The 18913-nt window shown below is 33.5% G+C and overlaps 1 protein-coding gene across 6 annotated transcripts in view; it reads right to left on the bottom strand.

The window, feature by feature from the left end:
- The window catches only part of LOC111048377 (protein tramtrack, beta isoform), a 37931-nt gene extending 20815 nt beyond the window's left edge, over window positions 1-17116 (bottom strand). For 2 of the 6 annotated variants that reach the window (XM_022334246.2, XM_022334248.2), the window contains exons 1-3: window positions 16997-17116; window positions 9476-9681; window positions 5815-6015 (exon numbers count right to left, since the gene is read on the bottom strand). In XM_022334246.2, coding sequence (XP_022189938.2) covers window positions 5815-6015; window positions 9476-9661 — 387 coding nt within the window. In that variant the 5' untranslated portion in view covers window positions 9662-9681; window positions 16997-17116. Of the gene's footprint in view, window positions 1-1412; window positions 2657-5814; window positions 6016-9475; window positions 9682-11507; window positions 12049-16627; window positions 16891-16996 lie in introns of those variants that run through there. The other 4 variants (XM_039423564.1, XM_039423562.1, XM_039423561.1 and 1 more) reach the window with 4 other exon arrangements.
- Window positions 17117-18913: the final 1797 nt, after the last annotated feature.

Here is an 18913-nt window from a genome sequence, read left to right as displayed (position 1 = left end):
TTCGAAGAGGTACTCTATCTAGATTATAGTTCTATAGTAACATATGATATGGAAATTTCAATTATAATTAAGAGATTGGGAGAAGAAGAATATACATGCTAAAAGACGAACTTTAAACCCTTAAAAACAACCTTTAGAGTTAAAATATTGCCAAAAGATTTCTTAGTGCGCCTCTAAAGGGCCAACTGAACATACCTACCAAATTTGAACGTTTTTGGTCCGGTAGATTTTTAGTTATGCGAGTGAGTGAGTGAGTGAGTGCCATTTCGCTTTTATATATATAGATAATCAGAGCTCATGAGATTATATCTTTTACATTACAGCTAGCCTACTGTATTTTGATGAATAATGTCACATTAATGAATATTACTTTACCATCAACATTAACTTGCTGAAGGTACATATTTTTTAGGCATTCAATCAATCAATCTCTTTATTCAAGACATACAATGTATATTGTACATGAATGCGTCATCTCATTAAAAAATACTTCTAATTCTTAAACAGAAAACTAGGAAGATAGGAAGAAGCACAACCAAAAAGATACAATACTATAACAAACAAGGTAGGTAATCTTTTATTTATACGTTCGTGATTCACTGGAGTTGAGAGTCTAACAGCTGACTTATATATATATATATATATATATATAATATATATATATATATATATATATATATAGTATTGCTTGAAGTTGAAGGGCATATATATTTTGTCGATCATGTTCAATTTCTGTTTTAGTTTTGTCACCTGGTCATATGGGACATATATATGAATCATATATTCATCTCATATTGATCAGGATTTTAGAGTTTTAATTGAAAAAGTTTAATAAACAGTGTTTTTGTCTTTGAACAATCTTTGTCATCGACAGAAAGATTGTTTATTCCATTTGTTGTCAAAATTAATGTAGCTTCTCTTTTGTTTTTAATAACAAACGTGCCGCTTGTGCGACTGATAAAAATATGTATTTGAAATGGCTTTCATGGTTGGCATTGACTGAGTTATATTTAATACCCAAAATTTTACTTTTGTGTGTCGGTGTGTGAGCTCGTTCGTTAGGACTGTGAGTAAAGTCCGGCTGTTCTGGTGAAGGGGATAGATTTTGCTCTTGTTTTATAATACAGTTTTCCTGTCGCAGTTCGGGCAGTTTAAAGAGAATTGTATTATTGAATAGGACGGGATCTGAACCCATTTCATTGGATCAGTTATTTTGATTTTTAATTAATAATTAACGCTGCGAAATACCAGTGGATGCCAAAGTGGGAAGCTATTTTAAAAAGGGAGGTGACTACTGAGTCATTGTTCTTAAATTTTTCATAACCACAAACATTGAATCCTCATTAGCAGCAAAGCGAGTAGCCCCTGAAATATTCATCTGATTATTATTATTTCGTAATTTCTAATTATAATTCTAATTTTGTAATAAATAATTTATTGTTTTGTTTTGAATATCAAAAACCTGTACGATCTTTTCTTGTGTTTTTTTTTTCATTTTCCCACCCTTACAGTTTCTAATTACAAAGAAATGTCTATGTTTTCTACCCACATCTTAGCGTGGTCCGTCATATTGAAAATATCTTCAAATGTTCCATTGAAGGCTCTGGGGCATGCATTTATTAAGTGGTTGATGTTCTGCACAGCAGCACCACAGTCACAAGCTGGGGAATCAACCCATCCTCATTTGTGTAGAAGGTCAGCGCATCTGCCATGCCCAGTAATTAGGCGATTTCGACGAAGCCAGGTGCGGCGAGTTACCTCAAAAACATTGAGTCTCAGTGTTGGATCCTCAGACTTGAAAGGTACTCTCAAAATACATTCCTCCCACTCTCTTTTCCAGTTGCCTGTTCGGCAGAATGAGGAGTCAAATAGCTCTTTAGCTAACATATTTAGCCACATCTCCCCATTCATCAATATATAGAAGCACACACAGGAAGACTTCCTTCAAGAAATCCCCCTTGTCAGTTTAGCTGACTGATGAGTTTTGTTTTCATACTGTATTTCATGAAGTCAAATCTGACATTAATTGTAATAGATTTCATTCATTTCAATCAGACTGCCCCTCTTCCCGCCTAGGCCGGCCTCTTTTTTCTCTCAACGACGGAACTTCAGCCTTCAACTGAGGATTGTTAGCGAGCAGTTTCGTAATTTCCATTTTTCGTTTCCGTCGGAATCGCTCCTGTCGTTTCTGACCCAATTCCAATTTCTTCAAACGTTTCTCCTTTTCTTGCAGTATGATTTCTTTCAGTTTCAACTCTTTGGCTTCCTCTGCTGTTATGTAGTTGGCCGCTCTTTTGTGCAGGCTATCTAGATCGGCTCGCAGCATTGCCACCTCCTTCTTGAGTGTGGTTTGTGCGTGGGATGGTGGGTTGGGCGTGGTTCTAACCTCTTCTGCACAATCTGCCTTCAAATCAATGTGAAAAGCATCTTCTTCATCGTCTACCTCTTCTAGGGAATCCACCGGTAGATTCGATTGTAAAAATGAATCTTGATCAGATTGTACATTAGATGAACTGGTGGAATCATTCAAAACCAAGTCTTTAGATTGGGTTGTTTGCCTGGAGACCGGTTGTCTGGTTGTGTGAGCCCTGCTGGTGCTTGGTTTTGGGTGAAATTCAGGTTGTTCAGGTGTTGACGGAACATTGTTACGTGGAACCTGAAACCCAACGAGCTGGGTTATTGTATCAATCACGAATGAAACTGAAGGTGTGTTGTCTTTGCTACGTTCCAAAACGCTCTCTACTGAATGAAAATGCATATACCACTTTTCCAAAGCTATACTCGAGATAATTTGATTACTCGATTATTAAATCAGAAGTTACCTTATTGGTAAATTTTTATTCAATTTTACAATAACTATACAATTATTGAATATAAATAAGTGAAATTATTGTCGCCAATCACTAATTAAATAACGACCAGCTAGCTTCAGTTTTTAACCCGTTATCAATGTCTAGTGTCTATGCTCTAATACACTCTCGTATCGGATAAAAATACTTGAAATTTGCACTATTTGTTTATTAAAATAACGATAAACTAGTTCAGATTGTTAACTTCCTAACTCAGCTTACTTCGTTTAAAATCTAGTGGAAACTTTCCCAATACAGCACTTTGCATCAACCAGCAATTAGGAAAACTAACACACCTAAAAGTTGATATTTTATTTAAGAAAATTACATTTTTGAAAGTGTGTGATCCAAAGAGCGTCTTACTTGCTCAAAGTATAAGCAATTAATACAAAGTAATTGCTCAAATTAAGCAGTTCAATTAATACAATCATGTATGAAATATAATAATATAAAGTATTATTCAATTAATGAAATTATCAATTTGAACTAAATAATATAAATTCAGTTAATACAATCGTGTTAAAAATATAATATTTTGAAATTCAATCATAGAAATTACATGGAAACCAGACATTTTTAAACAGTATAATTTCCACAAAAATATTTATAAAATTAGTTGAATAAACACTAATGGAGAGGCATGTATTCATTCATTACACCATCTATGATCCTCCAATCACAATGTCCAAAAATACATCTTCTCTTTTCAAGATGGCATCAGAAAGATGTGCTCACATTTGGCGTTTTTTATCGATTTATTTTTATTTATCAATGGGTGAGAATACGGAAATGTCTTTTCCACCAATAAACTTTTAAACTAGTAAATTATTAATTCATGATCCTAAAATTAGAACTCCAGAATTATTCTCTGTTCTTTTCAAGATACTATAAGAAAGATGAGGTCTCATTCGACGTGTGCAGTCTGTTATGCCCATGGAAACTTAGGAATGACAGTGCTGTAGATCTTGGGGAATGACAATGATTTCGTTTTAAATGTTTTCCTTAAGTTCATGTATTGTACTGAACGTGTACTGTGCACCTTACCTGAGATATCTCCTCAGGGATACATTATTGATGTCAAATGTGGTAATGCCATCAAAATATTCTTTGTAGGGTAGTTTTATCACATTTTTTATCGTTCTCACCAGTCCAATGGCTCTTGATTACTAAATGGCAATGTCATCACAAGAATTGTGCAAAATTTCGAAAATCTGCCGCGGACTGTAACACTAAACATTTATCGTTTCCCTGAGGCACTCTGTATATGATTGCTTATTTGACAGATTGGGCACCGAACTTAGGCTGCTACGGGCTCTCAATAATATGTTTTACAAATATTGAAATATTAAAGCTTCTCAATTTTCTCAAACTCTACTAAATTTAAATTTTCAATTTTTATTTTAATACCAGAAAATAAAAATACACTCAAGTCCCAAAAGTATCTCAAATCAAATCAGTTTTATTTTGCCAAAACAATCATAAATCAAATTTAATAAAATAAATCCAGAACGAAGAAAACAAATATATAAAACAATTCCACTTATTAAAAATAATACTGGATTAAATAAAATCTTTACTTCACCCAGACAAAACAAAAGTACCAGTTGTTGAATTGGTACAACTAGTTCGTATGCAAGTGGGAGCATTTAAAAAAAGGTTTTGAGGATACTTCATTCACTCACACATTCACTTGAATCAATTCTAAAATATCCATGAAAATCTAAACTATTTAAACTTTATTGTGATATTGATAGTTCAGTCTAACAAGAATTTTCAATTGAAAAATGGTAATACTTAGAAGTAAATTAAATTATTCCAGAAAAAAGGTCAACCAGGCTCAAGGAAGGTAAAAACTTACTTAGTGTAATAATTGACTATAATTTGGTGTTTTAATACTTCTTGATTCAAAATATCTAGCTTATATATTTTTGGACGGAAAAATGAACTTTAATATAATCAACAGCCAACACTTACTTTTTCCACATGTTATTCTTCATCAAAATTTGAGAGACATTCTTTTTATCTACCTCAGTTTGGCCATAAATAGAAGAAAAATGTATATAAAAGAATACTTTATCACTAAAAGTTACTTACAATCATGAATATTCTTCAACATGATTGCCGTGGACATTGAGGCATTTGTAATACCAGTGGACCAGCCTACCAAAATCCTCTTCATAAAATGCTGCCGCCAAATGAGTTCAAGAGGGCTATGACATTGTTTTGGAGCTCCTCGATAGATGAGAGCTCTGCCCTCAAAGTCATGTCTTGAGTTTGCGGAAAGATATAAGTGTCTAGTGGTCAAGTCAGATTTGTATGGTGGGTGATCGAAATAACCACATTTGATTTGCCGGATAAGCTGTTTGGTTGCACCAGTACTATGAGGCTGAGCTGTCATGGATCACGTCGATTCCGGAAGTCATTTCAACTGACGCATTCAATTTTTTGACATTATTCACGCACAAAATCATTACTCATAAATTTTCCTTTTAAATTGAATCATTCTTCGATATATTTATGCTAAACTATTGCCTTTTTTTGCAAAAAATAGTAACGCTACGCAACTAGCACTTGGCGGTAGACTCAAGTTAGGCGGCCATGATTCTGGCTCTATATAGAACTGTGCAACAATTGGCAATCTGCCAGCACAGATTGCGGGGCGTTTGGTAGAGATGATAAGCTGTTCTTCTCTGTGAAAATCACCCCCTACCGGTTTTCTGTGTCTCAAGATATGTGATCGGAGGTTGATAAAATTACCCTCGCAGTTTTGGACCAAGCCTGGTGTTTTATCCCAATCATATTAAATATATAATATAAGTAATTTTATTACCAAATAAATAAACTAAGATATTACCAAGCAAAGAGGAAAAAATAGCATGAAATTAAACAAGTTGCTTGTTGCAATCAGCTAGCGTCGCTTAACCAAGGCTCAAACAAGTAGAAACAAAGCAGAGAGGAGACTTACGGTATTTGAGGTTTCGGGACCATCTTTGTTGGAGCCATCAGACAAGCCCTGCACGGCGAGCAGTTCAGCTGTGAGCAGGAAAGAGGAGAGCTGGTCTTGGACGACGTTCACTTCGCCCTGGTAGATGAAGTCGATGAGCGCTTTCAGGTCAACGAACTTCACATCTTTGAAAATAATAACCGGATGCTGGCAAGGGTTTTCCTGCAAATCGATTCCATTGACAATTATTGACAACTTTTAATATAGAGATTGATAATGGTGTAACAAACAAAATTAGTATCTCAAAAAGGTTTTTGTGAATAAGAGGTTGTGACTATTTCGGTTTATTCAAAATGTTTTCATTAATTCAACATTTAATAGAGTAATTAGAGGGAGAGTCTCAGTTTCTCACTATCTCAGTTCAAGTGTCTATTTTGACCATTTATTGAGAACTGAAACAACAAATCAACATAATCTGTAGTCAGCTGTCCAAAGTTGATTTCCTGATGCAGAGGTCGAGGAATTTTGTACTTAAGATCTAGGTACTTAGTTCTAGTCATATTAGCAACTATCAGGTAACCCGTGCTTCGCAAGGGTCTATTTAAAAACTTGACAAACTAAAAACTTGACGTAATGAAAACTAGAAGAATTGAAAAAAGGCTTATAAGAATCCTCGGTTAATTAAGAATTTATATGCAGCATTTCAAGTAAATCAGTCCAGTAGTTCAGACGTGATGATGCGTCAAACATAATATTTTTCTATCCTTTACACGTGTATACATGTTTAAGCCAGTTCTTTCCTTTATTATAGTATAGAAGATGTATCTATCTATCATCTTTTATACTATAATAAAGGAAATGAATGAGAATAAATTTTGAAAGGTTTGAGATATCGATGTGCGGTTTTCAACATGCCTTTTCTCTGGAAATCCTGTATCGGAATATGACCGCATTTCAATTTAAAAAAAGAAATTGGATTCAAAATGGCGGTTCCAGAATGGCGGAAAAAATTTGGGTGCGACGGATAATCTGTTTTTATCATTCGAAAAGGATACCCAATCATACCTATCTTCTAATTTCCCTTTCAAGAGAAATTTAATGTTCTGCTGCTTCCATACAACAACCGGAAGCATGATAAATAATTTAAAACTTGACAAACTTAAAACTTTATGTAATCAAATCTTGAAGAATTTTAAATAGGTCTATAACCATCCTCGGTTGAGCAAGAATCTATATGCAAAATTTCAAGTTAATCAGTTCAGTAGTTCAGACGTGATGATTCGTCAAATATAATTTTCCCTTAAAATATAATTATACTTTACACCTGTATATGTGTATAATCCAGTTCTTTCCTTTATTATAGTATAGAAGATGATAGATGGATGGATGATCATTGTTATTTTACTAAAAGATAGAATAAGTTGAGTAGTTTTCCTTTCAGAGGGAGTTTTGACAACTCATAAAACTCATTTTTCATTTGAAGATATAACGAAAAGGTGGATATGACCTTATTTTTTTGCTCAGCTTGCCAAAATACCCCTCATTCCAATATTAAAATTTTCGACTGACTGTACAGTGAGTCAGTCATTCTATCAGGGCTCGAATAATTTTGGAATTTTAATTTAATAAATTATATTAAAATGTCTTGAGAACTGAAACAAGTTTTGAAACAACTGTTTCAGTTCTCATTTAATTTAATATGTCTTTGAATAAATGTGTTGATATTTACATACAGAAATTATTCTCTTCGGGAATAGAATAATTTTATTATTTAATTAAAAGAGAATACTGTAATTTAAAAGCGTGAGAATAATTTCACGAAGAAAATAATTTATTTATGTAAATATCAACACATTTATTCAAAGACATTATTAACTGCATGCGTTTTCATATTGCCGATACAGCATTGTTGATGAAACTATAGACGTTTATTTAGCACTTTGTCTCAAAAATACTTTTCTAGCTGAAAAATTAATAATCCATACCACGTGTATGCATTTCATTGCATCAGGAAAACGAAGTTTCAAAACTATGTTTATTCAAAACAGATGTTTTTGAGATAATTTCTTTGATGCAGCTGATTCACATTCACCATATTATTATACAGAGTTTGTGATAATGAAAATATTTATTATCAAAACAATACTATTGTCATTATCAAATATTATCATTATTATTAAAAATATTTATAAAATAACAAAACAATATTATTGAGGTTAAGTGGTATCAGGTAGAAAGCAATAATAGAAACAGATGTTCCTTTTCTAATTTCGACCATATGATTTGGTGATTTTTTATTTTGTTATGAAATGGTATGTACCATTAATGAAATTTGAACATCAATTCTGAAAAATCTAGAAGGAAAATCGAAATTTGGGCTTCCAGATGCACGAGATTGATATTTTTAGAATCTATGTGCAAAATTTGGAGATCTAAATCATTCCCGTTTTTCCGGTATGCAATCCACAAGTTGACATGTTTTGATGCGAACAAACACAACCCTACTCTATCTTATTATATAGAAGATGGAATTATGCTCTAGGACCATTCAAGTGGTTGTGAAAGGATTCTCCTTCTTTGGAAAAGTCTCCCCTAGCAAGAGGGCAAATCCATGACCACAATACTATGTGACGGGATGATATGGACATCCCACACTAAAGACCGGCCACACATATTAGTTAACCGATTCGCACGCTGAAAATATTCAACCGACTACGAATTTCCGTGAATTGGAGGAATAAAATGCTTCGACATAGACAACTTAAGGCTGTGCAAAGGCTAAAAAAAACTTTCTACTGGTGATATTGTTCAAAGTTTTTTGATTTGTATACAATTAAGCTATCAAAATGGAAAAGTTCTCTTTGGAAATGTTTTTTCTGATTATTACTTTTCGTGATATGAGCGCATAAAGTTTAAATTTTTGGGACAGATCATTTCAGATTCGGTAAGATATAAATCCATGAAATTTTGAGGATAAATTCTTCATGGTAGCCTATTGTTGATTGAATAAAACAAAAATTTTCTGAGAATATCAGTTTTTGAGAGTTATTTAATTTACCAAAAATAACTCAACTAAGAGTTATATTTAATCATTTTCAGCAAATTAAATAATTTTACTAAAAATTAATATTTTCAAAAAAATGTTGTTTTATTCAATCAACAATACCATGAAGAATTTATCCTTAGAACCCAATGAATTCATCTCTTACCGAATTTGAAATGAACTGTCCCAAATATTCAAGCTTTATGCGCTCATATCTCAGTAATGATCGGAAAAAAATTCCGGAGAAAACTTTTCCATTTTGGTAGCTCTATAGTATACAAATATAAAAACTTTGAAAAAAATCACCAGAGGAAAGATTTTTTAGCCTTTGCACAGCCTTAATCTCCCCTCTTCACCATGAAAGAATCCGAGGACATTGCAAGTTTCATTTTTTTGTCAATTTGCCATCTCGATAGCTTTGTTTAATCTTTTTTTTTCTTAGATTGATGACCACATGAGCTCTAGGCTTGTGCGAGGGTAATGAGGCGGCTGATAATGAGAGATGAATGGACCTACAGTTTTAGGTGGGTTTTGAACCACCGGAAAACGATTTTATAACTCATGAATCATATTAAGAGGAGTTGACACAAGCGGTCGTGTATAACGTACGGTAAATCTAAACTTGACTAATTTGTATACCTTGAAAAGATCCCTGAAATAGGTGCTACAAGCAGATAGTAGCATTTTGTGAGCGCGAATTTTCTGGCCTTCACAGCTGAGTGTGACATCGACCAGGTCTCCATCTGTTCTTAGTGCATCAAACGCTCCTTTGATGTGCCGCAGGTAATTGTTCCATCGCAATGAAAACTGCTGAGTAGTCCCCATTACTCAAGCCACTTGTCAGTCTAAAAACAAAAAAAAACCAACCTCAGATATTAAACTAACACTCTATTTGAAACAGCTTTAAGGCGATCCATTGTTAAATCTCTAAGAAACGTCAAAATTACCACCGTGAAGGTGAAATTATTTTTTCATTAGAAATCTAAAAAGATATTGATCCGTAACAGTAAGAATAGACAATCATCACAATAATAGCTCTTTTAAAACATTGATGAAGATATCAAGAAAAGTTTCCAAGTACTGTACTGTATTAGCATAAAAATAGCCTAATCTACGTTAGAATGACATTTTAGTTTGGGGTGCAACCCTGTCCGACGAATTATATAACGACGGTATGGAAGAGGGCGTTTTCTTGTGTTACACAACATTTTGTGTGCATTATTATGTTTTATAAAATGTGTACATTATTATGTTTTACAAAATGTGTACATTTCTTTGCTGACCTCAGCTAACCCTATTCTCTTAAAACAGTTTGTTATGAGCATTATTTATAAAAGAGGAGTCCAAAATCACTTGTTTTTCCGTTACCGGTATTAATATTTACGAAAAGGCTACTTCTTTAAATAATGGTATCCGGTAAAAGGGATGCTTTATTCAAAGTTTAAGATAATCTACACAATCATATAACGTATAATCATATTATTGACAAGGATATCGTATACCAATAAAACAGAAATTGAATTTTCTGTAAAAGGCAATGAAATTATTGTTATTTAATACTTTGAAGTTTAATTCCAATATTCCAATTAACAAAAAGGATTGATGCTCTGATAATCCCTAGTAAAACATGCATGGGGACTGAACTGCCCGGTTCAAATCAATCCTAAAATGCTCCGTAGTTAATTCAAAGTCTAAGTATATTGTTTCATAAATTTCCTCATTTTTCTGTGATTAACGAGTGTAAAGTGTCCAAAGTTAGTAGATAGAAGGTTGGTCACTCATCTATAGTATTTTCGTTGAAATGCAATTGGAGTGGGGGAACTGCAGCCGTGACTTAGGCTGTAGTACAGAGTAGGCAGAATATCGCATTCTTGAGAATCATATGGTGTCGTATAGTAAAATATATAACACAAACATTTTCTGACATGCAAGCTTTCTGTTTCTGCTTTACAATAATTATTAAAACATTTGAATAATACAAGCATTTTGCCATATAAAAGCAAAAACCCCACCTTCTAACCTTCCCTTTCAAACCCTTAAGGTTTCTTCATCTTCTAGGTCGTGTTTATATTTTGTAGTTTGGCTATACATCAGCTTGTGAATTTCGGGGATGAGATATTTTGATTCTCGTAGAACATGTGCTCGATACCAGCAGCGTTCAGTGCATTTACAATGAATGAAATTCATCGGATTTATCGGGATCGGTTTATCAGTTTATTGCGATGCATTGGTTTATCAAGATTTTTTAAGGGTTAATCTGAAATTATAATAGTATAACATTGTCTACTAACGCTTTTCCAGCTTATTAACTTTTTCATGACACGTTTTTAGATTCATGAAAAACTTTCAACTTCATTTTATTCATAAAAGTTGAATGAACTTGAAATATTTAACAACATCATTAGAATCGGTGATTCATTCGCTATAAGTATGGATAATTTTAAAGTTCTAGGTCAATCTTGGGAAGATTAAACGACGATATATTCGAAGATACAGTGAATAAACTGTATGCTCAGTGTGGTTAATCTAGAACATTTTTACTACACGTGACGTCACGCTGGCGTTCCCCCCACCACTTTGAATCATACACCTGTGAGTGATCAACCTTTTGTCTACTAACGTTGTAAAGTGTCAAGGTGTTCATTATTAGCAGTGAGTTTTTATTATTTACCTGGATGTTGGATGCTGGATTTAGGGTGTCTTAGTGGCTGTTTCAATAGGTTAGTTTTTGGCTGTTTCAATGAAATGACTGTTAATGCTAGTATGCAGGTGTCTGTTTTCGTCGAAAAACAGTAATCACTTTGCGATTAGATAAGACTATTCGTATTTCTCCTTGTGATTATGTACCGTTCTTTTTTCTTGTGTTCGAGCTATCAGCTGTTGAATGATTTCTGTTAGCCGGCGTATCATAGCAACAAGGTACTGTGAGCCAATCAAAACATCTGATTGTGATTCGAAGTGCTGGCGGAAACTTTTCAAATCTTGGAACTGTAAACTTTTCAAATCTTGTTTATCGAGTTAATATCCCAGTTTCCTTATTTTGGTCGTGCATTTGAATAGTCGTCATATAAAATAGAATCATAACATAAAACTATTACAAATTACAATTCCATATACCAATCCATTTCATTATTTCATTTTCCTTCCTCTTCTTCAGGAGCCTCCTTTGCATCCCTGCCTTGGCAGCTCTCTTGGCACTTCTGAAAACCTTTCTTTCTTTCCGGTCTAAAAATTCAATTCGATTAGAAAAAGGTAAAAATGACAAGGACAAGAAGCGGATGCGAGAAGGCAATTGGCACGGCCCAGCAACATATAAATACTATTAAAAATGACTTGATCAATAAAGAAGTGGCTGAAATCGCGGTTACTTTGCATGGTATTCTCTCAGTTATAAGTAATGAGTTTTCGAACGATGCAATAATTGAACTGGTTCCCGAAATCACCTCTCTTCTAAGCAGATATGATGCAGCCATCAAAGTAAATGATGATTTGCAGATATGCATTCATAATATGGCTGAGGAAAACCGATCGTTGCTAAATGCCTTGAAAGCGGAAAAAAATAAACGGAAATTAGATTTTGAGAACTCATTGCACTGCGAAGAGGTGGCAGACAGCGAAATTGAATCATTAAAAACAGAAATTGAAAAACTAAAACTAAGTGAAATTTCTCTGAGAAAGGAAATAGAGGATAAGAATGTAATGGTTTCACTTTTAAGAGCCAGCAACATTGATTTAAGTTTAGGTCAATCTCATAATAATGATTTAAAAATGGTATCTAGTGATGATAAATATTGCGACACAATTCGAGAAAACTTGGGCAGCTTAAATGAAAATATAAGTCCTCTCTTGGAGCCCGAAAATGGCGATCATATAAATGCCAAGATTCAAGTAAATATGTCAACTCAAAAAAAATCCAAGATAACATGTCCAGACTGCGCTAAACTCCTTAAAGAACTGAATGGGAAGCACCTAGAAGTGTTAGAAGCAAGGCAACGTCGTTGGGAGGACAGAGTTGAGATGGCAGAGAAATTGAATAATGCATCGTCAAAAAACAAAAACTGTCCTGACAAGAAACGACCGGATACGGAAATCAACAAGACTAATAAGCTGAGCACTACATGGAGCAAGTCTTCAATTTCTTCCTGTTCGGGAGCTCCGGATTCATCGAACGCTAGACTTGCGACACGCAAATTGCCTCCGAAGAAATGGACTGGAAAAAGCAAGGCAACTGACAGGATAAAAATATTTGCAGACAGTCATGGTAGACTCCTGGTGGACTTGGTCTCCGACGCAACCGGTGGAACAGTGGATGGTGTCATAAAACCAGGGGCCACTTTCGACAAGGCGACATCAAGCTGCGTAGAAGAAAGTTGTTCTCTAACGGAGAAGGACATGGTTGTTCTCATGGGTGGAACTAACGATTTGGATAGGCATTGCTCAGAAGATTATCTGATAACACTAAAAAGACTATTACTGAGTCTAGCACATACATATGTATTTCTTGTTAACATTCCTCATCGTTTTGACCTTCCTGTTGATTCTATCATCAATTGCAATATAAAAAATATAAACAGATCAATAGTTGAGGTGTGCAAGCCCTTTAGAAATGTGAAAATCCTGAATGTATATAACATTGGTAGACGACTCCATACCCGCCACGGCTTACATTTCAATCTGTCAGGGAAACGTTACATATCCAATTGCATAGCTGAAGCTTTTAATAATTTATCGCAGGATCTGGATGTAGTAAAAACACGGTATTTTTAGATGATGACTGTGTTTCATTGACAATTTCAAATGGCAATGAAAAATGTTTAAACTAAACTACACTGACAAGGAAGTAAACTCTGCTTGTACATTTGTAAATTCTGATGACTTTGCCAATAACTGTTATAAAAATACTACCCCTGAAGATAACAATAATATTAACACTATTGTTACAGAGAGTAATTTGTCCTATGAAGTGAGCTTTTTGTCCTGGAACGTTCAGGGACTGAGGAATAAAATTGATTACCTACAAATGATTGTACCTGAGAATAACACACATATCATTATAATTAGCGAGCATTGGATGAAGAAAGACGAAATAAAGTTTGTGAATGTAGAAAATTTTAAGCTTGGTTCATATTTTGGAAGGTCAAATAGAATTCATGGAGGCGTTGCTATTTTTGTAAGAGAAAATTTAGAATTTAAGGAACTGAATAGAATAAAGAACATGTCAGTGGAAATGATGTGCGAAGTGTGTGCAATAAAGTTACCAGAGTTGAATATTATAGTTCTATCCATTTATAGGCCTTGTGGCGCCTTATCAAATAATCTTAGTGAATTTCTTGTTAAACTTGATGAGATTTTAATTTATCTGTCTACTTTTAACTGTAATATTATTTTAGGTGCTGATTTCAATGTTGATTTCAATGTAGACTCTAACTATAGAAACGAATTATTAAATTTATTGTCAAGCTATAATATGTGTATTACAACTAGAGAAACGACGAGACCAAATTTTCATTCTAGTGGTACATGCATTGACAATATTGCCACAGATATTCATCACAGCAGATGGGAAAGTAAAACTGTGTATACTGCTTTGTCTGATCACTTAGCTATAAGTTTAAATGTAACCGTTGAAAGAATGTTGGCTGTTAGCGAGCATGAAGAGGGAAATAAAATTCTAATTAGACAAATTAATGAGAATAGGACAAGTATATTTCTTGCAAACTTGGAGTCAATAAATTGGTTAGCTGTCTATCAACTGAATAATATTGCTGAGAAGATACAAAAGTTTAATGAACTTTTTTTGCGGTCGGTGAACTCGGCCTATCCATTAAAGCTTAGGAAAATATGTTCAAATAAAGGTGAGAGTAAAAAGTGGTTTACATGAGAGTTACAAACCTTAAAAATAAAGTGTGAACAGATGTTTCATTTGTATAAAGATTTTCCTAGCGATACAATGAAGATTGCTTATAATGAGCATAGAAACTATTATAGATCGGCAATTAAGAAAGCTAAGCGTGAGTTTAATAGTAAAGTTATTCAGGACAGTAAGAATAAGAGCAAGGCTGCTTGGGAAGTTGTGAATAGGCACCTTTGCAGGAATAGTTCTTCATCCAAAAAATCTTGTGAGCTACCAGTTAATGATATTAACAATTTTTTCATAGATAAGATAGACAAAGTAAAGAAATTCCTAAGAGTAAATTTGATTTCAACTATTACGTTCAACAGATGTCTAAACCCGAATCTAAGTTTAGTTTCAGGCGCTTCAAGGTCAAGCAGGTACTTGAAACCATAAAAAAATTAAGTAACAGCAAATGTTTGGATATAAATGGTCTGAACTCTGTTATTTTAAAGATTGCTGCTCCAAATATAGCGAAAGTTCTAACACACATTTTCAATATGTGCATAGAGTTAGGAATATTCCCAGATGAGCTTAAGAAAGTAAAAATGATACCAGTTCATAAAAAAGGTGACAGGACGAAAATAGAAAATTATAGACCCATTTGCATAGTGGAGATATTGTCTAAAGTTTTTGAAATTCTCCTCAATGAGCAACTAGTCGCTTATTTCGAAAACAATAAGATATTGTCAAAAGACCAGTATGGCTTTAGGAAAAATTTAAGTACAAGTGATAATGTTTTGAACCTTGTAGAGGGAGTTATCAAGAACTTGGAGCAACAAAGTAAAGTTAATCTAAGAGCTTTTGATTTAACTAAAGCTTTTGATTCAGTTGAGCATGAAATTCTATGTAATAAACTCTCTTTTTATGGCATTGAAAAAGCGGCAGTAGATCTTATTCGTTCCTACCTTGGTGACAGAATGCAATTTGGGTTTAGGAATGGTGAGTTCTCAAGTGGCAAAGTGGTCAGGTATGGTGTACCGCAAGGTTCCATACTTGGGCCGCTGTTGTTCATAATATACATCAATGACTTGCCAAACACAATAAGTAGTTTCTGCAAAAACAGTTGTTCTTTCCTTTTTGCCGATGATCTGGGCTTGAAAGTCAGTGGTACTGATGAACAGCATATTAATGCAGTGCTTGAGAGAAGCACATTGACTATTGAAGACTGGTGTGCTTCCAATAATCTGAGTCTCAACTCGTTAAAAACCAGTGACCTCCAATTTAGTTTCAATACGAGGTTTACTTGCTTGGGTTCTCTGAAATTCTTAGGTCTTATGCTGGACACAAACTTGAACTGGAAATGTCACATAGATTATACATCTGGTAAGCTCAGTAAAGGGATATTTCTTTTGCGTAGACTAAGCAATATTGTCGAGCATGATGTCTTAATGAGTGTCTATTATGCGCACATATATAGTCACTTAGCTTATGGTGTCCAGCTATGGGGAAATTGCTCTACGGCTGTTACACTTTTTAAATTACAAAAAAAGCTCTTAGAATTATTTGCCATGCACCACCGCTTGCAAGTTGTAAACCTCTCTTTCAAGGATTAGGTGTGTTGACTCTTCCATCACTATATGTGTATGTGTGTTTGATTTACATGAGGAAGAATGTGGGCAAATATGTTATAAATAGTGATGTACATAATTATTCTACTAGACACAGGGAGGACGTGAGAGTAGATTCACACCGTTATACTGGCACTCAGAGAAACTGGCAATTTACTTCTATAAAACTGTTCAATAAACTTCCTCTAGAGACTAGGCATCTAGAAATCGAAGAATTTAAAAGATCTATCAAAGCTATTCTTCTACAAAAATGCCTCTATTCAGTTGAGGAATTCTTTGCATAGCCTTAATACAATATTTGTTAAGTAGCACGCCTTCAATACTTACCTATAATTAAAAGTGTTTTATGACTTTAGACATATTGATTGGTGTAAATGTTTGTTTGACGATTGTTTTAACATGTGAAAGTGTTTCTGACAATAAAAGTGATTTGATTTGATTCATGAATTAAGGTTATAAATGACGTTAAATTACGCAATTAAATTTATAGATACCACTCTAAAGATTATTGCTTATTTTCAAAATGAGTGTTGGATGAGTATTGTAAACCTGGGCTGAGGCTCATCTACTTCGTCCCTACGAACTAAGTTGCCGTGAACCGTATTTTTTACAATAAAATTGCCCATGTAATGCTATTGAAATTTTAAATTGAGAAATTAACAAAAAAAAATCAATTATAATGTAAATAGTATTTACCAGAAAAACTCAAAAGTTTTCCAATTATCAAACTTGGTTTGGTTAACGAGAAGAAAAACATCAACATTCAACACATTCAGCAGACTGGCACTGGTCCACTGCCATCAATATCGACTCTTGAAAATACAAACAGGATCAATAGGATTTCTAAACTTGATAAAAAAATTATCCCTATTTTTTCAATTTTTAAGTATTTTTATGATATTCAAAATCATTTTCATCGATTCTTTTTAGCGTACTTTGTCCACTTACAAAAAGAGTTGAGTTGATCAATTATATCACAGAATTTGAACGCTTCTAATGTTTCTGAATGGCATCAGAAGCATACACATGTACAGAGCTACAGGTGAGCATTTTGACAAACAGACTAAACAAAGACAGACTGTACCTTGCAACCATATTATTGTTGGCCTGATTGGGTTTTTAACATTTTTCAGGAAACAGCTCCAAATGAATTTTTCTTGTTGGTTATAAATATGTGTATTTAGAGGCACTGATTTTAAATCTGGAATTTGCTGACACGCCAGAGGATGGCTTCTAAGACCCCCAGAATCCAAAAAAAAAACAAATTTTTGGTATTTTTTAATTTTTCCATTTTATTTCGAAAACCTTGGGTTTTTTAAGAGAAAACAAAATCAAAGAAAATGAAATTTCCAATAAATTGAATGGTCGCGCAGGATTCTACAATTTCTGGTTATAGAGAAACAAATTTTCAAATAGGGGATATTTTTCAAAATTCTGGAAAATCACCTCTCACTCTATACAACTTGGAGCTCCTCAGATCTGAAGAATTACTCAGTTCTTGAATTGTCTATTGTTTTGATGATTTCAGATAATAATCACAAATAACAAAAAGATGAAATAGTAAAATTATAAATTCAAAATCATCTTTTAAAAAAATGAGTTGAATGAATAAGACATAGGGAAATTCGATAGATACAAGAAATGTCTAATCAAATGAGCAAATAGAAATAAAATCAATGGGGAAAATTACCCATAGATGGGTCATACAGAGGTATTTGATCGTGATTCTCATAAATATATATTTAATTTTGAAAAAAATATTCTCAACTCTTAGAAATCTATTATTTCATTGATATACTCGTAAATGTAAGGTGATGTTTTAGTCCCATTTGAATAACATGCTCTCTCTCCTTAGCAACGGTTTGTTTAGAGACTAAGATGGCGTCGTAGCAACGGCTTACGTCACACTTACATCGCCCATTGTTGGCCTGATTGGGTTTTTAACATTTTTCAGGAAACAGCTCCAAATGAATTTTTCTTGTTTGTTATAAATATGTGTATTTAGAGGCACTGATTTTAAATCTGGAATTTGCTGACACGCCAGAGGATGGCTTCTAAGACCCCCAGAATCAAAAAAAAACAAATTTTTGGTATTTTTTAATTTTTCCATTTTATTTCGAAAACCTTGGGTTTTTTAAGAGAAAACAAAATCAAAGAAAATGAAATTTCCAATAAATTGAATGGTCGCGCAGGATTCTAAAATTTCTGGTTATAGAGAAACAAATTTTCAAATAGGGGATATTTTTCAAAATTCTGGAAAATCACCTCTCACTCTATACAACTTGGAGCTCCTCAGATCTGAAGAATTACTCAGTTCTTGAATTGTCTATTGTTTTGATGATTTCAGATAATAATCACAAATAACAAAAAGATGAAATAGTAAAATTATAAATTCAAAATCATCTTTTAAAAAAATGAGTTGAATAAATAAGACATAGGGAAATTCGATAGATACAAGAAATGTCTAATCAAATGAGCAAATAGAAATAAAATCAATGGGGAAAATTAACCATAGATGGGGTATACAGAGGTATTTGATCGTGATTCTCATAAATATATATTTAATTTTGATAACAATATTTAGAAATGATGTAATTATTCATAACAATCATG

The sequence above is a fragment of the Nilaparvata lugens genome, chromosome 3 (genome assembly GCF_014356525.2).
Source record: "Nilaparvata lugens isolate BPH chromosome 3, ASM1435652v1, whole genome shotgun sequence".
In the NCBI taxonomy this organism is placed as follows: Eukaryota; Metazoa; Arthropoda; class Insecta; order Hemiptera; family Delphacidae; genus Nilaparvata; species Nilaparvata lugens.
The sequence above is the reverse complement of the archived record's forward strand: the minus strand, read 5'-3'. Positions and strand labels throughout refer to the sequence as shown.